The 22,581-nt window shown below is 45.3% G+C and overlaps 1 protein-coding gene across 1 annotated transcript; it reads right to left on the reverse strand.

The window, feature by feature from the left end:
- Nucleotides 1-17,731: 17,731 nt before the first annotated feature.
- On the reverse strand, nt 17,732-22,158 carry AAP6 (amino acid permease 6). Its single transcript, XM_048700793.2, has 6 exons — nt 21,939-22,158; nt 21,597-21,830; nt 21,395-21,488; nt 19,908-20,122; nt 19,189-19,331; nt 17,732-18,575 (listed from the first exon to the last, which is right to left on the reverse strand). The coding sequence occupies exons 1-6, from the start codon at nt 22,042-22,044 to the stop codon at nt 17,916-17,918; spliced, it is 1,452 nt and encodes a 483-aa protein (XP_048556750.2). The 5' UTR covers nt 22,045-22,158; the 3' UTR covers nt 17,732-17,915.
- Nucleotides 22,159-22,581: the final 423 nt, after the last annotated feature.

Here is a 22,581-nt window from a genome sequence, read left to right on the forward strand (position 1 = left end):
GAATGCTACCTAACATATTCCTCTAAGTAATTCTTCTTTATTGTGGCAAGAATATTCAGATCCATAAGATTCAAGACAAAAGTTTAATATTGACATAGAAATAATAATACTTCAAGCATACTAACTAAGCAATTATGTCTCTTCAAAATACCATGGCCAAAGAAAAATCTCCCTACAAAATCATATAGTCTGGCTATGCTCCATCTTCACCACACAAAGTATTTAAATCATGCACAACCCCGATGACAAGCCAAGCAATTGTTTCATACTTTTGATGTTCTCAAACATTTTCAATCTTCACGCAATACATGAGCGTGAGCCATGGACATAGCACTATAGGTGGAATAGAATGGTGGTTGTGGAGAAGGCAAAAAGGAGAAGATAGTCTCACATCAACTAGGCGTATCAATGGGCTATGGAGATGCCCATCAATAGATATCAATGTGAGTGAGTAGGGATTGCCATGCAACGGATGCACTAGAGCTATAAGTATATCAAAGCTCAACAAAAAGAACTAAGTGGGTGTGCATCCAACTCGGTTGCTCACGAAGACCTAGGGCATTTTGAGGAAGCCCATCATTGGAATATACAAGCCAAGTTCTATAATGAAAAATTCCCACTAGTATATGAAAGTGACAACATAGGAGACTCTCTATCATGAAGATCATGGTGCTACTTTGAAGCACACGTGTGGTAAAAGGATAGTAGCATTTCCCCTTCTCTCTTTTTCTCTAATTTTTTTTATTTTTTATTTGGGCCTTCTCTTTTTTATGGACTCTCTTCTCTTCTTCTTTTTTATTTGGGCTTCTTTGGCCTCTTTTATTTATTTATTTTCGTCCAGAGTCTCATCCCGACTTGTGGGGGAATCATAGTCTCCATCATCCTTTCTTCACTGGGACAATGCTCTAATAATGATGATCATCACACTTTTATTTACTTACAACTCAAGAATTACAACTCGATTCTTAGAACAAAATATGACTCTATATGAATGCCTCCGGCGGTGTACCGGGTTGTGCAATGACTCAAGAGTGACATGTATGGAAGAATTATGAACGGTGGCTTTACCACAAATACAATGTCAACTACATGATCATGCAAAGCAATATGACAATGATGAAACGTGTCATAATAACAGAATGGTGGAAAGTTGCATGGCAATATATCTCGGAATGGCTATGGAAATGCCATAATAGGTAGGTATGGTGGCTTTTTTGAGGAAGGTATATGGTGGGTTTATGATACCGGCGAAGGGTGCGCGGTATTAGAGAGGGTAGCAATGGTGGAAGGGTGAGAGTGCGTATAATCCATGGACTCAACATTAGTCATAAAGAACTCACATACTTATTGCAAAAATCTGTTAGTTATCGAAGCAAAGTACTACGCGCATGCTCCTAGGGGGATAGATTGGTAGGAAAAGACCATCGCTCGTCCCCGACCACCACTCATAAGGAGGACAATCAATAAATACATCATTCTCCGACTTCTTAACATAACGGTTCACCATACGTGCATGCTACGGGAATCACAAACTTCAACACAAGTATTTCTCAAATTCACAACTACTCAACTATCATGACTCTAATATTACCATCCTCATATCTCAAAAAAATCATCAAGTATCAAATTTCTCATAGTATTCAATGCACTCTATATGAAAGTTTTTATTATATCCCTCTTGGATGCCCATCATATTAGGACTAAATTCATAACCAAAGCAAACTACCATGATGTTCTAAAGACTCTCAAAATTATATAAGTGATGCACAAGAGTTCATCTATTTCTTCAAAATAAACCACCACTGTGCTCTAAAAAGATATAAGTGAAGCACTAGAGCAAATGACAAATACTCCGAAAGATATAAGTGAAGATCAATGAGTAGTCGAATAATTATGCAACTATGTGAAGACTCTCTAGCATTTAAGAATTTCATATCTTGTTATTTTATTCAAATAGCAAGCAAAGAAAAAGAGAATAAAATAACGCTCCAAGCAAAACACATATCATGTGGCGAATAAAAATATAGCTCCAAGTAAAGTTACCGATGAACGAAGAGGAAAGAGGGGATGCCTTCCAGGGCATCCCCAAGCTTAGGCTTTTGGTTGTCCTTGAATATTACCTTGAGGTGCCTTGGGCATCCCCAAGCTTAGGCTCTTGCCACGCCTTATTCCATAGTCCATCGAAATTTTCTACTCTCCACATAAGCAAATTTCTTTTCATGAATAGTACTGGGAGAAAACTCAACAAAATAACTATCATGTGAGGCATAATCCAATTGAAAACTAAAATCTTGATGACAAGTTTCATGGTTATCATAAATCTTTATAGCATACATGTCATCACAATAATCATCATAGATAGAAACTTTGTTCTCATAATCAATTGGAACCTCTTCCGAAATAGTGGATTCATCACTAAATAAAGTCATGACCTCTCCAAATCCACTTTCATCAATATAATCATCATAAATAGGAGGCATGCCTTCATCATAATAAATTTACTCATCAAAACTTGGGGGACAAAAAATATCATGTTCATCAAACATAGCTTCCTCAAGCTTGTGGCTTTGCATATCATTAGCATCATAGATATTCAAGGAATTCATACTAACAACATTGCAATCATGCTCATCATTAAAAGATTTAGTGCCAAGCATTCTAATGCATTCTTCTTCTAGCACTTGAGCACAATTATCGGAATCCTTATTTTCATGAAAGATATTAAAAAGATGAAGCATATGAGGTACTCTCAATTCCATTTTTTGTAATTTTATTTTATAAACTAAACTAGTGATAAAACAAGAAACAAAAAGATTTGATTGCAAGATCTAAAGATATACCTTCAAGCACTAACCTCCCGGGCAATGGCGCCAGAAAAGAGCTTGATGTCTACTACACAACCTTCTTCTTGTAGACGTTGTTGGGCCTCCAAGTGCAGAGGTTTGTAGGACAGTAGCAAATTTCCATCAAGTGGATGACCTAAGGTTTATCAATCCGTAGGAGGCTAGGCTGAAGATGGTCTCTCTCAAGCAACCCTGCAACCAAATAACAAAGAGTCTCTTGTGTCCCCAACACACCCAATACAATGGTAAATTGTATAGGTGCACTAGTTCGGCGAAGAGATGGTGATACAAGTGGTATATGGATAGTAGATAATGGTTTTTGTAATCTGAAAATATAAAAACAGCAAGGTAACTAATGATAAAAGTGAGCACAAATGGTATTGCAATGTGTTGAAACAAGGCCTAGGGTTCATACTTTCGCTAGTGCAAGTTCACTCAACAATAATAACATAACTAGATCATATAACTATCCCTCAACATGCAACAAAGAGTCACTCCAAAGTCACTAATAGCGGAGAACAAACGAAGAGATTATGGTAGGGTACGAAACCACCTCAAAGTTATTCTTTCCAATCAATCCGTTGGGCTATTCCTATAAGTTCCACAAACAGCCCTGGAGTTCGTACTAGAATAACACCTTAAGACACAAATCAACCAAAACCCTAATGTCACCTAGATACTCCAATGTCACCTCAAGTATCCGTGGGTATGATTATACGATATGCATCACACAATCTCAGATTCATCTATTCAACCAACACATAGAACCTCAAAGAGTGCCCCAAAGTTTCTACCGGAGAGTCAAGACAAAAATATGTGCCAACCCCTATGCATAGGTTCATGGGTGGAACCCGCTAGTTGATCACCAAAACATACATCAAGTGGATCAATAGAATACCTCATTGTCACCACGGGTATCCCACGCAAGACATACATCAAGTGTTCTCAAATCCTTAAAGACTCAATCTGATAAGATAACTTCAAAGGGAAAACTCAATTCATCACAAGAGAGTAGAGGGGGAGAAACATCATAGGATCCAAATATAATAGCAAAGCTCGCAATACATCAAGATCGTACCACCTCAAGAACACGAGAGAGAGAGAGAGAGAGATATCAAACACATAGCTACTGGTACATACCCTCAGCCCCGAGGGAGAACTACTCCCTCCTCGTCATGGAGAGCACCGGGATGATGAAGATGGCCACCGGAGAGGGATTCCCCCTCTGGCAGGGGGCCGGAACGGGTCTAGATTGGTTTTTGGTGGCTACGGAGGCTTCTGGCGGCGGAACTCCCGCTCTATTATGCTCCCGAAGTTTTTAGGGTATATGGATATATATATAGGAGGAAAAATACGTCAGGGGGGCACGAGGGTGGAGGGCGCGCCCCCTGCCTCTTGCCTTCTTCGTTGCTTCCCTTACGTACACCCCAAGTCTTCTGGATTGCTTCCGTTCCAAAAATAAGTTCTGTGAAGTTTCAGGTCAATTGGACTCCGTTTGATTTTCCTTTTCTGTGATACTATAAAACAAGGAAAAACAGAAACTGGCACTGGGATCTGGGTTAATAGGTTAGTCCCAAAAATAATATAAAAGTGCATAATAAAGCCCATAAACATCCAAAACAGATAATATAATAGCATGGAACAATCAAAAATTATAGATACGTTGGAGACATATCAACCGTCGCCAAGTGAGTGTGGGCGATAGGGGGGTCCTTCCCACACGACCCATAAACCGCCGGGGATATGCCCTCCTGGCACACACGTTCGGCAAAATGAGATCGTGTGTGACCGGCGAGCACTCAAATACGGAAATACGTACAGTAGAGCTAAAATTACAATTATATGATGAAATTTTTTCAGGTCTCAAGTACATCCCACACAGTCAGTCCCCGCTAAACGTTTCCGTTCGTATGCACATCCCACATAGTCGCTCCAAGGAAAACGTTTCCGTTCATAGGTACATCACACACAATTTTTCCCGTTAAATCTGTTGCGTTATTGAATGTCGCACACACGGTCCATCGAAGAAACTGTGTGGCAAAGGCTGTCCATGACACACAGTTTTGATGTGGTAAACGTTTGCGCAAGGTGGCATAACGCAAACAGTTTTCAAGAGAAAGTCGTGTGTTATTGTTCATTGATCCAACATGGTTTATTCCTAGAAACTGTGTGCGTTGCCTGAGGTCATCGCCCACGGTATTTTTTCAACAACCGTTTGCAATATCAGAACCCAATTAGGAGGCTAATTCGCCATTAGCAGGCTAATTTCCCTATTACTAATAATCCATTTATTAATCTAATTAACATTCATATTAAGCACACAATATATTTCATTTCCATATTAAGGAAGCAGAATTTCATAATTGAAATATATCAGAGTACAACATGATATAGCTTCAGCACTCAGCTACCCCATTACACAACTACACCAGCAGCAAGTTCCACATGCAACATGTAGAACCTTTCGAAATTAGCATCATAGACGGTATACAGACAGATGCATCTCATCTGGAAAACCGCTGAAGCGGAAGGCGAATATTGAGCCTTCATTCATGTTGAAGGTCTTTGCAACTTTAGGCCAGTTCCTGTGGATGATTGACCGTCCGTCCTTCGACCACTTCAGGAACACTTCAATATTGAACCATGGGTGTTGTATGAAAACCTTCCTCGCCTCCTGGCCATAGAGGTGGTTTGAGAGGTAATCATCAGTGAACTGTTGTGGAAAGGCCTGAAAACAAGGATGTGCATAAATATCTTCTCCATATTGGAAATGGGGCAAAGGAATAAAAAAGGCAAGGTATAATAGTTAGTACCATCTTGTAGTGAACTGATGTCTTCTTCATTGTGCAGACAAAGATCTTGTTGTTTTTTGTCGCTAATTTCTTTATCCTAACAATCTTTCTGAGTTTCTTGATTTGATTGATATTCATGGACAACTCATTTCCCCATATGCAAAAAGGGTCGAACAGTGGGTCAAAACCTCTGACAGCAGGACCTACATGTGCAAGACCAAATTGTTAAAAACCAAATATTAGAATGGTTCCTGCAATTGCACAATAATGTGTTATTAGACAACGGACCATGCACGTGCTAACCTTGATTGTAAACCTCAGTGCTTCCCATTGTTTCCCTGCAACACATATAAGGTAGTTAATCATCAGGTTAAGTAAGGGTTCGCGTGCTATCAGTAAAATATGTTGATGAAAAATAAGCACATTGCAGATTCATCAGATTAATTGAAGCCACACGGAAAATCCATTTACCCAAACCAAGCATGATTAAGAACTAGGAAATATAGCACTTGTATATGTTTCTCATGTATTAAGTGCAGCCAAATTCGATTTAATCCTCACATGCACAACAATACAAAATTCTACCCACGACAATTGGACATCGCATTGCAGAATTGAACCAAGGAGTTAACTAAACACCACAAAAAATGAACCAAACATTAACTAAGCACCACATTGCACAATATAACATTGAACCAAGCAGTTAACTAAACACCACAACAAATGAACCAAACATTAACTGAGCACCTCATTGCACAGTATAACATACTCCTAATAGAAGATCAGTGAGTTAACCAAACAGTTAACTACAGCCAATTGTAGCAATTGTATTTGTTTCTCCTCACATGGTATACAATAACAGAATGCACCCACAATTTTGTAAAGATAAATTCGATTTATTTCTCACATCGAAGATAATACAAAATTGCAGCCTGAAGAATTGAACATAACATTTGCAGAATTGAACCAAAAAGTTAACTAAAGATGACAACTAATTAACAAAATAGTTAATAAGTGAGCACCACACTGCATGACATATAGAACATATACACTAGAGCAACATATTGCATGGTGAAATTAGATAGCACAATTCACTAGATTTTGTGAAGGAAAGGCAGGAGCAGCACACGCAACGGGTAAATCGAGCATGCTTAACCGGCGTAGCTAGCAATTGGCAAGGTGCTCCTACAAGATCTGGGGGTCGGCACGAATGGCAGCCATCATGACCTCATCCGCACGTGCGGCCGCGATTTGCTTCTCTGCTGTCAAATGCTCCTTGAGGTCCTGGCTATACTACGTGCACCATGGCTTAGACCAACGCTTATTTCGTGGAGGGGTCGGTGATTTGGGTGGAAGGTGTCGCGCTCGCGCCGGCGGTCGGGGCATGTGGGATGTGGAAGGAGGAGGAGGATGGGGGTCGGGTGTGGATTACCTGTCTGGATAGAGGAGGCCGAGCAGCATGAAGGAGAGTCGCCGGCTAGGAGGCGGCAGCGTGCAAGTAAGGAGTGAAGGTTTCAACTTGGAAAGGAAGGCGAAAAGAGGGGAAATGTGGCTTTTGGTAAGGGGGAGGGGGCGGGGAGGTAGATATTTCTGCGGAAGTCGAAAATTTGGAATCGCTTCAGCCAAAAAATCGGTGTGCAAAGTGTCATCAGACACAGTCCCTTATTCAGAACTGTGTACGATATGTGGACATCACAAACAATTCAGATAGCTTAACCTGTGTGTGATGAGTTTGAACGTCAAAAGTTTTGGCTCGAATTTCCATGGTTACAGTGGTTATCCGCGTCATTGCATAATTTGGGTATACAAAGGAGACTACAACACACCCACACTTCTTAGTCGAGCAAGTTCAGCAATTAAACAGAGCTAGCTGACCTAAACATTACTCTAACAAATTAAAGACCGACGCTCTTAATTAAACAAAACATAGAGTACTACTACGGCTGGTTCTCGTCGATCTCCGCCACCGCCTCCATGTCCAGCTCGCGCCCGACGGTCTCCTGGGGAAGGGGCTCCATGGCATCCATCGCACCATACTCGGCAAGCATCTCGCCATCTGCGTCCGCCATCTCTTTGGAAAAGGCCGCCACAAGCTGGGCATGGGCAGACGCGATCTAGGCTTGGACGGGCTCCGTCGACGCAAGGTATGCGGTGGAGGAACGGATGGCTGCTCGAACGCTCTCGGTGATTGCCAGCTCCTCGGTCGTGGGTTGCTGACCATCATCAAAGAAGCTTCATTCGATTTGTGCGGTGACCACCAGGAGCTGGGCGTGGGCGGCCTCGACATGGTCGTGGGAGGACTCCATCAGGGCTAACGCCGCCGCTGCGAAACGGACAGCTGATGTGCTGCTCTCGCCAGTTGCTATCCCCGAGGCAGATGTTGTTGCCACCACCTGAGAAGCAACAGCAGCCGTTTGGGCTGCCTTTGCCGCCCGGTCGCAAATTGCGGCCGCGCTCATGCACCTTGTTAGCACGCGCATGGCGGCTACAGCCGCGCTCTTGCCGGAGTGTGCCACCGAAGTTTCCCTCACGACACGTGTCCACGTGCCCATCTTTCACCGGCGATGATTGAACAGTGAAATGATATTTGGGGAGCGAGCTAGTGTGCTTGAGACGCCGGTTGTGGACTGTAGCCGATGCACCTTCTCGCGTAAGCCATAGGCGTACTATACACCGACGGTGCTCCAAGATATTTTGTACTACATCTCACACAATTGCTGATAATAAACTGTGTGCGATCTACTTGATTTTTCATCTTGATTCGAATTACATAATGGGGTCACAGCGGCAATGGATGGTGTTTAAATTGCTAGACCTTTTATCTGGAGTGAACATGCAACTATATGTGTGTCGTAAAAGAATTGGAATTATTCAGGGTTCGTTTGAACATTTTATACATTAAATTGGTTTTCTAGCCATTTCAGGTGAACAATTCAAATTTGAACTACATGCATATGCTCCAGTGCATATAAATTGGTTAAAAAATCAAATTTGTGTCCTTGGGTGTATGCTTAGGTCCCATGCAAGAAATGGGAATGAATTTCAAACACCAGGGCACCGTTGATTGCTGGCAAAACATTGAGATGCCTGGTTTTAAATTCTAGTAAATCCAAAACTCGTCTGAAATTCATGAAACTTGGCATGCTATCATGGAGAGGCATCAACATGTCGTGGTACAAATTTTGTCCCATTTAGGGCAGGTTTGGGTATATGCTTCTCACAAACCGGAGCTTCTCACAACAAGCATGATGGTTTTCGGTAGGGAACGTCCCACCTTTGGGGACGAAATGATATCCATTGCCTCTTATTGTTGTCAAATCTTTTTCTCGTGTCAACATAGAACAACAGGAGTGTTGTGTGATTTTTTGTGATTTTCGGGGTTCCTTTGGACATTTTTATGCATTAACAGAGTTTTCAATGCATTTTATGTGCATAATTCAAATTTTAACTACATGCACATGCTCCAGTGCATATAAATTGGTTGAAAAATCAAATATGTGTCCTTGGGTGCATGCTTAGGTCCCATGCAAGAAATGGGAATGAATTTCAAACACCATGGCACCATTGATTGTCGGCAAAACACTGAGATGCATGGTTTTTAAATTCTAGTAAATCCAAAACTCGTCTGAAATTCATGAAACTTGGCATGCTATCATGGAGCAGCATCAACATGCCGTTCTACAAATTTTGTCCCATTTGGGGCAGGTTTGGGTATATGCTTCTCACAAACCGGAGCTTCTCACAACAAGCATGATGGTTTTTGGTAGGGAACGTCCCACCTTTGTGGACGAAACGATATTCATTGCCTCTTATTGCTTTCAAATTTTTTTCTCGTGTCAACATAGAACAACAGGAGTGTTGTGTGATTTTTTGTGATTTTTCAGGGTTTGTTTGGACATTTTTATGCATTAACTAAGTTTTCAATGCATTTTATGTGCATGATTCAAATTTGAACTACATCCACATGCTCAAGTGCATATAAATTGGTTGAAAAATCAAATATGTGTCGTTGGGTGCATGCTTAGGTCCCATGCAATAAATGGGAATGAATTTGAAACACCGGGGCACCGTTGATTGCCGGTAAAACATTGAGATGCCTGGTTTTTAAATTCTAGTAAATCCAAAACTTGTCTGAAATTCATGAAACTTGGCATGCTATCATGGAGCGGCATCAACATGCCATGGTACAAATTTTGTCCTATTTGGGGTAGGTTTGGGTATATGCTTCTCACAAACCGGAGCTTCTCACAACAAGCATGATGGTTTTCGGTAGGGAACGTCCCACCTTTGTGGAGGAAACGATATCCATTGCCTATTATTGCTTTCAATTTTTTTTCTCGTGTCAACATAGAACAACAGGAGTGTTGTGTGAATTTTTGTGATTTTCTGGGATTCGTTTGGACATTTTTATGCATTAACTGAGTTTTCAATGCATTTATATGCATAATTCAAATTTGAACTACATGCACATGCTCCAGTGCATATAAATTGGTTGAAAAATCAAATATGTGTCCTTGGGTGCATGCTTAGGTCCCATGCAAGAAATGGGAATGAATTTCAAACACCGGGGCACCGTTGATTACTGGCAAAACATTGAGATGCATGGTTTTTAAATTCTAGTAAATCCAAAACTCGTCTGAAATTCATGAAACTTAGCATGCTATCATGGAGCGGCATCAACATGTCGTGGTACAAATTTTGTCCCATTTGGGGCAGGTTTGGGTATATGCTCCTCACAAACCGGAGCTTCTCACAACAAGCATGATGGTTTTCGGTAGGGAACGTCCCACCTTTGTGGATGAAACGATATCCGTTGCCTCTTATTGCTTTCAATTTTTTTTCTCGTGTCAACATAGAACAACAGGAGTGTTGTGTGATTTTTTGTGATTTTTCGGGGTTCGCTTGGACATTGTTATGCATTAACTGAGTTTTCAATTCATTTATGTGCATAATTCAAATTTGAACTACATGCACATGCTCCAGTGCATATAAATTGGTTGAAAAATCAAATATGTGTCCTTGGGTGCATGCTTAGGTCCCATGCAAGAAATGGGAATGAATTTCAAACACCGGGGCACCATTGATTGCCGGCAAAACATTGAGATGCATGGTTTTTAAATTCTAGTAAATCCAAAAATCATCTGAAATTCATGAAACTTGGCATGCTATCATGGAGCGGCATCAACATGCTGTGGTACAAATTTTGTCCCATTTGGGGCAGGTTCGGTATATGCTTCTCACAAACCGGAGCTTCTCACAACAAGCATGATGGTTTTCGGTAGGGAACGCCCCACCTTTGTGGACGAAACGATATCCATTGCATCTTATTGCTTTCAAATCTTTTTCTCGTGTCAACATAGAACAACAGAAGTGTTGTGTGATTTTTTGTGATTTTTCGGGGTTAGTTTGGACATTTTTATGCATTAACTGAGTTTTAATGCATTTTATGTGCATAATTCAAATTTGAACTACACGCACATGCTCGAGTGCATATAAATTGGTTGAAAAATCAAATATGTGTCCTTGGGTGCATGCTTAGGTCCCATGCAAGAAATGGGAATGAATTGGAAACACCGGGGCACCATTGATTGCTGGCAAAACATTGAGATGCCTGGTTTTTAAATTCTAGTGAATCCAAAATTCTGTTAACCATTCACGTGACACCACGTGTCTTGGTTTTAATGGCTGTAGAAGGTGCCGTGCGGATAGCTGCTCGACCTTGACTGAACGGGAGGTGTGCGAGCGCCGTCTGGTGCGTAGGCTGACCGAGAGGCATAAAAGTTATCCTTGAGTGCGCAGGCTCACCGGGAAGCATGCGAGCTGTACGCTGCGCAGGCTCACTTGGAAGCGAGCCTTTTGACTTCCATGGCCGCCCACCTTGCTCACATCCTCTCCATTAATGGCGCTCAAGCCGCAGTTTAATGCGAACGTTTTAGTTGGAACACCCGTATGCAAACCGACAACTTCCCAAGGAAGCCAAGAGAAAATGTGCCGAGCAGGATTTCTGCAGCTCTTGATCGCAAACATTTTAGATAGAACACCCGTATGCAAAGTGAGAGCAGCCCAAAATTTGTGCATCCCTTCAATGCAAACGGTTGTTTTGCATAACCCGTGTGGAACCACGTACAAACAATTTGGTAAGATTTGTCAATCCTTGTAACACTGCGATTTGTCAAATTATGAAGGTAAAAATCACTAGCAGTATCTAATTTTTGCAACTAAAATTCAGTAATTAAGCATAGATTTCATTCATAGATTAAGCAGTCGTTCTTAATTTATACAAACAGTTCAACTCGATAGCTGAACCGACCAAACTTTTCCCCAATTGTTGCCAACCACGTACTGAAATAGCTAGTTCAACTATATATACTAGCTAATTTTAAGTACGTTATACAGTTCCACCGCATCTATAGTCAGATGAACTAAACAAAATAGCCCCTAAATACCACTACTACTACGAAGGGGCTTTGTACTACTTTCGGCTAACTCTCCTCTGTCGAGCATGCTCGGTAAGAGGCAGAGGAGGAGGAGCCTACCGACGAGCTGGGCAACCGCAATGCGGTGCCTGCCGCTAATGCAGCTTCAGTGACGCTTGCCTCGAACGCCCACTGCCGCTCCAGACGACCCCTCTCGAAGCGATGGTTCTCCTCATAGATCTCCTGATTCCTTGCCTCTGAAGCGGCGTGTGCCGCTGCCACTGTGGTGGTAAGTCTCTTTGCGTGCTTGACGAGGCGCTCCTACTCTCGCAGGAACTCGGTGTAGCGCGCAAGGTCGTTGTCGCACGTGCGGGCATCCACCTCCACCTCCCGCCTTCGGACGGCGGTGGCAGAGCGGGTGATGACCCCGGCGGTCAAAGGTGGGCCGGCGACCACGGCAGCCGACGACTGGGTGGTGGCCACGACCACCACCTTCCTCCTTTGGGCCACGGTGGCGGAGCGGGTGATGGCCACAATGGCCGGCAGTGGGGTGGCGGCCACAATGGCCATCTCCCGCCTTCAGGCCGCGGCGGCGGAGCGGGCGATGGCCCAGGCTTTCGACGGTGGTGTGGCGGCAATGGCGGCCGGCAACAGCTGCCGACGGGCATGGCGGCGGAGCGTGTGGCGGGTGTTCCGCGCACACCCAACAGGGACGCGACACGCACTACACTATGTCGGGGACTGCGTCGTCGCCGCGGTGTAGCCTCCCAGCTGGAGCTATCCTCTGACGATGGCGGAGTGGCTGAGTGACGACGACGGACCGGTGCCATTGACGAATGTGGGGGAAGCAGGCGAGATAAGCTACATGGATGGAGGGGAAAATGCGACGTAGGACCCGCCGACCGTGAGGGTTTTTATAGCTAGCCGGTAAGAATTGGGATTTTGGGGGATTTCACCGAGTCGGGCGGGAAGCTTGCGCGGGAACCTTCGAGGTTGCGCGGGAACGGGCTCACCGACAATTCATTGGCGCCACCGTTTGGCAAAAAGAACGTCCCCGTGCGCTGCGCAAGCTTGCGCTGTAAGCCGTCTGCGGCAGCGGGGTGACAAGACGTACGAGAGGAGGACGAAAGGCCATGTACACATACGGTTAATAAAAAAATATTTGCTATTTAATTACCTACTATACCACCGTCCTGGTTTATAAGTATGATTTAACTAATAAAATACGAATGCATGTCGCCAAAGATTATATAGTTGGATTTGTATTTGAACAAAGTTTCCAATTATATAATTTTTAAAACATGTATTAACATTTTGTTGGTTAAATTTGAGGGCAAAGTATGGCACGGAATATAAAGGAGACTATAGGCTAGACAGAGGTGCTACCACACGGCCGCTCTCTACGCAACGACGCAACTGTCGACCGGCTTGTAGGTGACCATTTGCTGCGTGTTCAACTGCTCCATGTGTGTGGTTGCTTGTGGTTCAGGCGGCCGCGACGCGCTCTGCTCACGCCCCGCCGCGCGCGCTCTGCTCTCGCGTCCCTGCGAGTGCTCTGCCCTCGTCCCTCCACGCGCGCTGCCAGTGTTTTGGGTCGGCGCACGATCACGCACGTTCGTGTGCAAGCGGTTGCGCCGGGCGCGGCGTGACGATGCAGTTACCCGCTGCAAAAACTCTCATGCAGACGTGCCGAGAATCCACGCCGCCCGGCCCCCCTTTATTCCTGTGTCCATTTACCTTCATCTCTCGTCTCACACGTCACAATAAGCACACCCACGAGGACACATACAGAGAGGAAATCCAGCGGTTCCAATGGGCTCCCCGTGGCTCCAATGGCGCTCCCAGCGGCCGACGATGACAACGGCGGGCAGTTCACCACGCATCACATAGTGGACACCCACGTGAGGGGGAAGGCCCTCTCAGTGGTGTACACGAACGATCCGGTCTTGGTGGATAGCTCCATCCAAACTATGGAGCAGTTCCTTACCGAGGACAAGTACCGAGTGGTCGGCTTCGACCTCGAGTACACCATTGGTCGTGCCAGGCACAATCAGAAGGTTGTCGTCGCCCAGTTGTGCGTGCGACATGACGTCCTTGTCTACCACTTCCACCTTTCCACAAGGCCTTGCGAGCGTTTCTCCAGGTTTATCAAGAGCGACAGTTTCGCTACGGTGGACACCACCAACGATCTAAATGCGCTCAAGGTTTCGGACTTGAAATGGCCGAATCTTGTCAACATCCATCACCACTACAAGGTCTAGGGAACCGACAAAAGCAAACTGAACTCCCTAGTTGACCTCGCCTCGGCCATCATCGACCCCTACTACGCCTGGCACAGTGTGTGGCATAAGATACTGGATGAGCAATATGTCAAGTACGCGGCCATGGACGCGTACACAAGCTACAAGATGTACAGGCGGATCGTTGACATGAGAAACTGTCTTCTTCCTGACCCAGACGAGGGATCGAGCCACATAGTAGTGGCGGGAGCGTCACAAAAAGTAGATGACTAGACGATTGTTTCTCCTACATTAGAATGCATGCAATTGTTTATTGAGGTGTGTGTGAATGATCTGTATAGTCACTTATGTAATTGGATGTTTATTTCAGTTATATATATACATGTTATTCTACTGTAGACAGAGCAATTCACACGGCTTATTAGCAGCAATCGTCTGTGTTATTATTGGTCTTCGCACACATTTCAGATTATGGACCTATTTGTCACGTATCACACATCTTATTCAGTTGAACCGTTTCCACTGTGTTGCCTAATCACACGCAGTTCATCCCAGTGAATGTATGTTGTATATCACACACGCTTTCATCTGGCTGCCCGTTTCTTTTATGCCTCCTCATCACAAACAGTTCATTGAGCTGAAACGTATGCCCTGCATCGCACACGCAACTAAATTCTGAATCATGTTTGATGCATCTGTCATCGCAAACATTTTGCACCTTTTTGACTTTTTTTACACCACCGTTTGCGATTATCGCATCACACACAGTTTCGTCGAAGGGGCTCTGATTCGACTGTCGTGTTTGGACCACCCTGCAATAGTGACTCATATATTTTTGCTTCCGCTGACTCTTGTGTATTCGAGCACTCGAGGCCCCTGACTTGTAATATAAAGCTTGTATTATTTTAATTTGTGTCTAGAGTTGTGTTGTGATATCTTCGCGTGAGTCCCTGATCTTGATTGTACACGTTTGCGTGTATGATTAGTGTACGATTGAATCGGGGGCGTCACAGTCCCACTCGGCCTCCTCGACGTCGACTGCTTCAGCGGCTCTCTCGTCGCCGGCCTCCTAGGCCTCCTCGACCGGCACAACGCTGGCCTCCTCGACCGCCACGGCTGCATTGCCAGCCCGCATGCCGGCCTGGGCAACAACCTCGCCGGTCGTTATTCCGCCCGCCGCGCCCGGACCGATGACTCATGCCCGTGCTGGAGTTTCCTACCCGAGTACTCGCTATCCTGATGATGAGTACGTCTACACTGCATCGACTTTTGTGTTGTCGCTGCTTCCTTCCTTTGCATGTGCCACTCTTTGCGATCCTCAGTGGCTTGCGGCTATGCATGAGGAGTTTGATGCCTTATTGTTGAAGAGGACGTGGCAACTTTTTCCTCATCCCCCACATGCCAATGTAATCAGCAGCAAGTGGGTGTATCGTCATAAGCTCTGTCCCGATGTCACACTTGAGCGATATAAGGCTTGTTGGGTAGTGCAAGGCTTCAGGCAGGGTGCAGGCGTTGACTTCACTGACACCTTCGCTCCAGTTGTAAAATCGCACACGATCTGCATCATCCTCCAGCTCACCATGTTTTGTGCATGGCCAGTTCAACAAATGGATGTCTCCAATGCCTTTCTTGGTGGTCATCTAGATGAACAGGTGTATTGTCAACAACCCACCGGCTTCGTCGGCGACACGCATTCCGACCATATTTGCTTGCCCTCATGCTCTTTGTATGGGCTCAAGAAGGCGCCACGTGCCTAGTACCAGCGCATTGCGACCTTTCTTCGTCAGCTCGGGTTTCACTCCACTCGCTCGGATGCCTTGTTGTTTGTATACAACCATGACGCTACAACTACCTACCTGCTCCTCTACGTTGACGACATCATCCTGATAGCTTGCACCATCGACCTACTTCTACGTCGCACCGAGCGCCTTCACGCCGTGCTCGCCATCAAGGACTTGGGGCCACTCCACTACTTCCTTGGCGTCGAGGTGGTACGGCGTGTGGATGGCTTCTTCCTCCACTAGAGGAAGTATGCTCATGAGCTACTTGACCGCGCCGGCATGCATAATTACAAGCCAACGACTACACTCGTGGATACTAAGGCCAAGCTCTCTGCTACTAATGGATCTTTAGCTCCGGATGCCTCCTTCTACAGGTCTATAGTTGGTTCCTTGCAGTACTTGACGCTCACTCGTCTCGAGTTGCAGGATGTTGTTCAGCAGGTGTGCCTTCATATGCATGCTCCTCGCGATGCTCATTGGTCATTGGTGAAGCGGATTCTTCTGTACATCCGTGGACACATGGATCTCGGCATCACCTTGCAGGCGTCGCCCTCCACTGACATTGTCACTTACTCGGATGCTGATTGGGCTGGCTATCCGGACACTCGTCGCTCTACGTCTGGATACTGTGTGTTTCTTGGACCATCCCTCATTTCGTGGTCACCCAAGCGATAGCCCACGGTTTCGTGTTCGAGCGCTGAGGCAGAGTATCATGGCGTGGCAAACGCCGTCACTGAGTGCACATAGCTTCGACAACTTCTTCATGAGCTTTGTCATCCCGTTCACAAAGTCACCGTGATCTATTGTGATAACGTATCCGCCGTCTACCTCTCCGCCAATCCGGTCCACCATCGCCGCACCAAGCACATCGAACTGGATATTCATTTTGTTCGCGAACAGGTGGCCCTTGGGAAGGCTTCAGTTCTTAACGTTCCCACGATGCAACAATTCACGGATATCATCACAAAAGGCTTGCCAACGTCCACCTTTGAGGAGTTCGGTCCAGCCTACGCATCACCAGACTCGACACTTCCACTGCAGGGGGGGGGGGGGGTTGAATATATTTATATTGCATGTACATTAGGCATGTTATGATTTGTTCTACCACGCCATATCTCCCGGTCCCTTCTTTGTATTGAGGATACGGTTGAGATATTAGCCGCCTCTTGTACTCTATATATGCTGCGGCATTAGACTAATCAAAGTGTGTTTCAACCTATTGTTTCTCTACATTTACCAACATATAAAAGCACCCCACATCTAGATCTCTCCATGAATATAATGCAAATGAACTTGTTCTTTTAACGTGTGGCATCAGCTCTGTTAATTAATTACGGCAACAACAAACTTGCAACGATGAAATGAACAACACAAGTACACAACCTTTTAAAAAGAACACCCTAAATCTAGAACTCACGCAGAACTTCTCATAAACTCGATTATTTTAAGCAGATCGCATGAGCTTTGGCCAATTTGCAGTTCATTCGGATGGATGGTAGACCAGAAAAACATTGAGAATTTGGCAAGTTGTCTCAAGTAGTTGTGTTTCAGCTGTTGCGTAAAGTGTTACTCTGTTTCTTCCCTGAGTTCAGAAGTTCTGTTGCAAAGACAGTAACCCACCAATGTGGCTGGAATGTCATCCAAGTATAGATTAAAACATGTAGTCAACTGTCAACTTTCTTATTGCTGCCATATGGCTTAAGCTTCTGCTACTAATACAGTACTGATCAATCTAGGTTTACCACTTTTTAGATTAAAGCATGAAACAGGGATTAACCTCGACCCTTCACCTATAATATAAGTACGTGATCACATCACTATGCATGCCTTGTCCGAATAGATGTTAGGAGACCTTGAATGGCTTGTACCCTGCGACGTCCTTGATGAGCCCCTGCACAGAACCAGCTGCGGCGAGGACAGAGACGACAAGGCACGCGACGCTAAGCACGTTCATCCACGTCCACGTCGGCGAGAACCGGCGCACTTTGGCTTGTGCCATGTACATCTCAACGGGGAAGTAGACGGTGAGCGGCCAAAACGAGACGGCGCCAATGAGGCCAAGGAAGTCGTTGAAGAAGGGGAACAGCATGGCCACCACCGCCGTGAGAACCACGTACGCCGTTCGCCAGACCAGGCGTAACGGGCTAACCGGGAACTCTCCGCCTCCGAGAACGGCCGGAAGGCGCAACACGCGCTCGGCATGGAGGAAGGCGCTGTCGGGCCACCGGGAGCGCGCCCAGCCCTCGACGAATTGGTAGATGGGCTGGCAGAAGACCTGGTAGGCGCCAACGAGGTGCACGACGATGCAAACGTTGCCGATGTCGACGAGCCAGAAGGGCTCGTAGAAGCCGAAGCCCGTGAGGAAGTTACCCGGGGCGCTGCTGCCGAACGCCGCGTAGCCCAGCACCCCGCACAGCATGTAGAACGTGGTGGTCGTGGAAACACCGATCAAGGACGCCTTCTTCATCACCTTGTTCTCTGCCGGGCTCGACCGCAGCGTGTCCTGCACCAAACGAAATCCTTTAATTACTACTACTAGTACTGTTTTTGACTGCGAATTCGACATTGTCTCTGTGTGTGTGTGTTCTCTCTAATAGCCTGCATATTTTCATCAACAAACGACATTCGCACTGGTCTGCCAAAGGAAAATCAGTGCTATTTAGCATTTCTAGAGCACTGGTTGTCCTTTTTTGCCTTGGATACTCTTGATTGTTCATACCCATGCACAACCTGCACCGTGGAGTCTGCACTCGGTTCAGTGCAGAGCAGACACCCTCTCTAATTGACTACTGCCTAGTAGTCTGATCAGATCCGCATAGAGTAGCAGGAACATGGACTGCTAAGGTTGTCCTCTTGATAGGGTCATAGGGTTCACCCATACCGTTTTCCTACAGAATTTGTCCTCCAGCAAGATCCAACAGGTCACGAGAATGGTCTCACATTTTCTGAGTCATTTTTTTTTCTTTTCTCGAATGAGGTACTACTATGGTTTCCAAGAACTACATCAATAATTGAGATATCTAGTCATATGAATGTTGGGTACAAACAATCATCTATTTCGATCATAAATAACTAGGGTGATATGACAATACCCCAGTACGTCTAGTGTTAATTACCTGGATTTCGATGAGCACATTGGAGTAGGAGTATGCAAAGGCGATGTCCCCAAGAGACTGGAACGTCCTCCAAATTTTCTCACTCGCGGATACATCCACCCCAACGGTCACCCCTGTTAGCGCTGTCTTGGCATGCACCCCACCTACAACAATCAATCAGTCACCAATACAAGATGTGTATACATTGCACCATGGAGCCAACATGGCTGATACCAACAAAAAAGATGCATCATGATCCATCGACTTGTCAAATGTCCTTTTGCACCACCAACAACAAAAATCTTATCACCACCATCTCTCTCTCTCTCTCTCTCTCTCTCTCTCTCTCTCTCTCTTTGTTTTCTTCCTTCCGAAGTTATTGTTTGTACATTATCATGTCAGGACCATGTAGAGAACAAATCGTTTTCTTGCACAGGACATACAAAAATATACTATATCCATTATAGCATCCTAAATAAATTTTAGATGGAAGATTTGGAGCACATCTTACATTGAATTAAAAGCCAAAGTACGTGACCAAGCGGTCAGCTTGGTAACTATCTACTCCCCCCGTCCCAAAAATTTTGTCTTCGATTTGTCTAAATACGGATGTACCAAATTATGTTTTAGTATTAGATACATCCATATCTAGACGAATTTAAGACAAGAATTTTGGGACGGAAAGAGTACAAAAATTTGCAATAAAAAAGCCGAAGTACGTGTAATATTTATTTATTTACCTGCGATTTTTGCTATGGAGAGGCCGAGACCAATGGAGGAGTAGGCGAGGGACATGACGGCGGCAACAATGGAGAGCCACCAGATCTTGTGGAAGTTGGGGAGTTGCGAGAGCAAGATTTGGATGGCAGCAAATATAATCATGTTGGTGGTGTTGGATGCCTCGCAGGCCGCATTGTGGCCATTGCGGTGGAAGCAATTCGACCGTCCGATCGCCCTACATGCATGCATCGCCTTGATTAGATGTTCGGACAAGTAATTGAAAAGTAAATCAATTAAAATAAAAGGGTATAACTTAGTAATTTGTAGCCTCTAGTTATATCCTTGTCAAGCATGACCAATCAATCATTTGCCAGTAGTCACCAATAAGTATGATTTTTCTTTTGTTCTAAGTTCTAACGCGCGCCAATACAGGCCACTCCTTTTTGAAGATTCTGTTTCAAGGCAAAAGTAGTACTGTCTGGTCTTCTTTTTTCCAAGCACTTTTGAACTGTGAAATTGAGTTATCATATTTCCATCCTTCCTCTGTTTGTTGGATCGAACCTAATGAAAGAACGTCTACTTTGACTGGCATAGTGTAGATAAATGACCAGAACTGCTCTCTTTTTTGAATTTTGTAGGATCTTTTCCTATGTAGGATCCTTTGACAAGAATTATGGAAGGGAGGATTATGGTGGTTTTAGTTCAAAACTGAACTAAAACCGCTACAAAAATTATGAAACAGGGGGAGTAGCATCTTTGGTTTTGGGAATATAAACAATATGGATTTTATTTATGGTTTACATTCCATGCAATCCCATAGGAAAGAATAATTTGTAAGCCAACCTCATGAATAATTTCCTAAGTGACATTGACAACCACGGCATACACCTATATTACTTGAAAGCTATTAGGCATCGTTCGATTAATCCCGTCCCCGCCGGTATTGGGGTCAAAACACCGTGGGTCGGCCGGTATCGCCTCGGACAGAGATTTATCGCCATTTGTTTCATATAGTGCATTCGGTAATTCCCGACTGTGGTAGAAACCTAATCAAATCCTCTCACAACCCCACGTTTTTAACCGGGCGACAACCTCTCCTCCATATGCGTGGAATTAATCCCGACGTTACTACAGGGAATGGGTGATGGGATGGGATCAACCAACCCCCTCGTGAATTGGATCCCCTAGGGGATCAAATCCCTAACAACCGAACATAACTTTATGAGGTTTTCTTCTGGTGCAACCAAATAACATCCTGCATCCGGAATTAGTTGTCGCTCAAATGGATGTACCCAGTGCTAGGTACTTCCGTTCGAGCAACAGCTAATTCCAGACCGATGAAGTATGACACATGTCTCGTCTTTTCAATGTTTCTAGGAAGCATGCCATGAAAACAGGTAAACAAAAAGCATGGGCGCAGAACATGGGCATGCATGCACCCGGTGTGGGATGCATGAATTGGTTGGAGTGTTTGAGACAAAAATGCATGCATGCATGCACGGCTTACCCCATGCTGATGGCCGTGGTGATGGTGTAGCCAATGGTGACGCCAACCAAGTTGACGTATTGGGCCAGAGAGCAGAGCCTGTATTTGCTAACTCCTGAAAAATTATAAGTATTAATGTTTATTATTAATCATGGGGAAATCAGAAGAGGTTAATTAACAAATTGGTTCATGCATCTTCACGTATCTCATAATTATAGAGTACCTAGGTTGGCCCTGACGGCCTGGCCGTAGGTGTAGTTGCGCTTGCCGTGGACGGGGTCCGGTGAGCGGTAGCAGTCGGCCAGTAGGCTGGAGCAGAACCAGGTGATGACGGAGAAGGCGACGAGCACGGCGGGGCCGATGACCCACCCGAGCTGCGCGATGGCCCACGCCAGCGACAGCACCCCGGACCCGATGACCGCCGTGATGATGTGGGCGCTCGCCGTCACCAGCGTACCTGTATCACCATCGTTCAACATATAGGTTACCATATGATTGCACGCATGGCACCCCGGTTGCAAGAGCAAGATAGATTAGTTGCTAGGAGGATGCGTCCGGAGCGTACCGGTACGCCTCTCGCGTCCGTCGTCGTCGATGTCCGTCCGGTCTCCAAAGCCGGCCTCAGCGATGCTGAAGGTGGCAGGGTCAGCCTTGCCCTTCTCCATCCCCATTGCTTCTAGCTGGCTAGCTCTTCACACAAGCACAAGGACGTACGTATGTCTCCTGCGCACAGCTGGTGTGGGAGGGGAGAAAGAGAGAGAGAGAGAGTGGTGTTGGTGGCAAGTGAGGAAGAGGGCGCCCTTATGTAAGCGCGCCGGAGCGGAGGACCGGAATGGAGTCGGAAGCATGTTGTTTTGGCCTTTTGGACGAGCGGTTGGGATTTGATGCGGGCCGGGAAGAAAGTGTTGCATGTCCTGAAAGCAGCGGCATCTGGACGCTCTAATCTGACCACACGCTTTTATCATGATGATCTGCGCACCATGCATTGTTGGTCCAGCACTTAATCAAGATACAAGAGATAATACCTGTTCAGAACGTACGGATTCCTGTCTTGGCAGAGAAGGATGGTCCACAAAAGGTCATCTCCCTGCCACACTCTAGGGGGTGGCGTGTACATTATGTGCAGGTCTGCACAACCGTTCCCCTACACCGATTCAGATAGAAGAGCAGATTAATGCCCACTCCTGCCATGAAAAACGCGTACTTGT

The sequence above is a fragment of the Triticum urartu genome, chromosome 2A (assembly GCF_056163025.1).
Source record: "Triticum urartu cultivar PI428250 chromosome 2A, HENAU_Tu73, whole genome shotgun sequence".
Taxonomy (NCBI): Eukaryota; Viridiplantae; Streptophyta; class Magnoliopsida; order Poales; family Poaceae; genus Triticum; species Triticum urartu.

Coding starts and splice junctions, on each gene's coding strand:
- AAP6 (XM_048700793.2), bottom strand. CDS start 22,044: ATGGGGATGGAGAAGGGCAAGGCTGACCCTGCCACCTTCAGCATCGCT. Junction 21,831..21,938: donor CGGACGCGAGAGGCGTACCG/GTACGCTCCGGA, acceptor ATGGTGATACAG/GTACGCTGGTGACGGCGAGC. Junction 18,576..19,188: donor ATGTGCTCATCGAAATCCAG/GTAATTAACACT, acceptor CGTTTGGTGCAG/GACACGCTGCGGTCGAGCCC.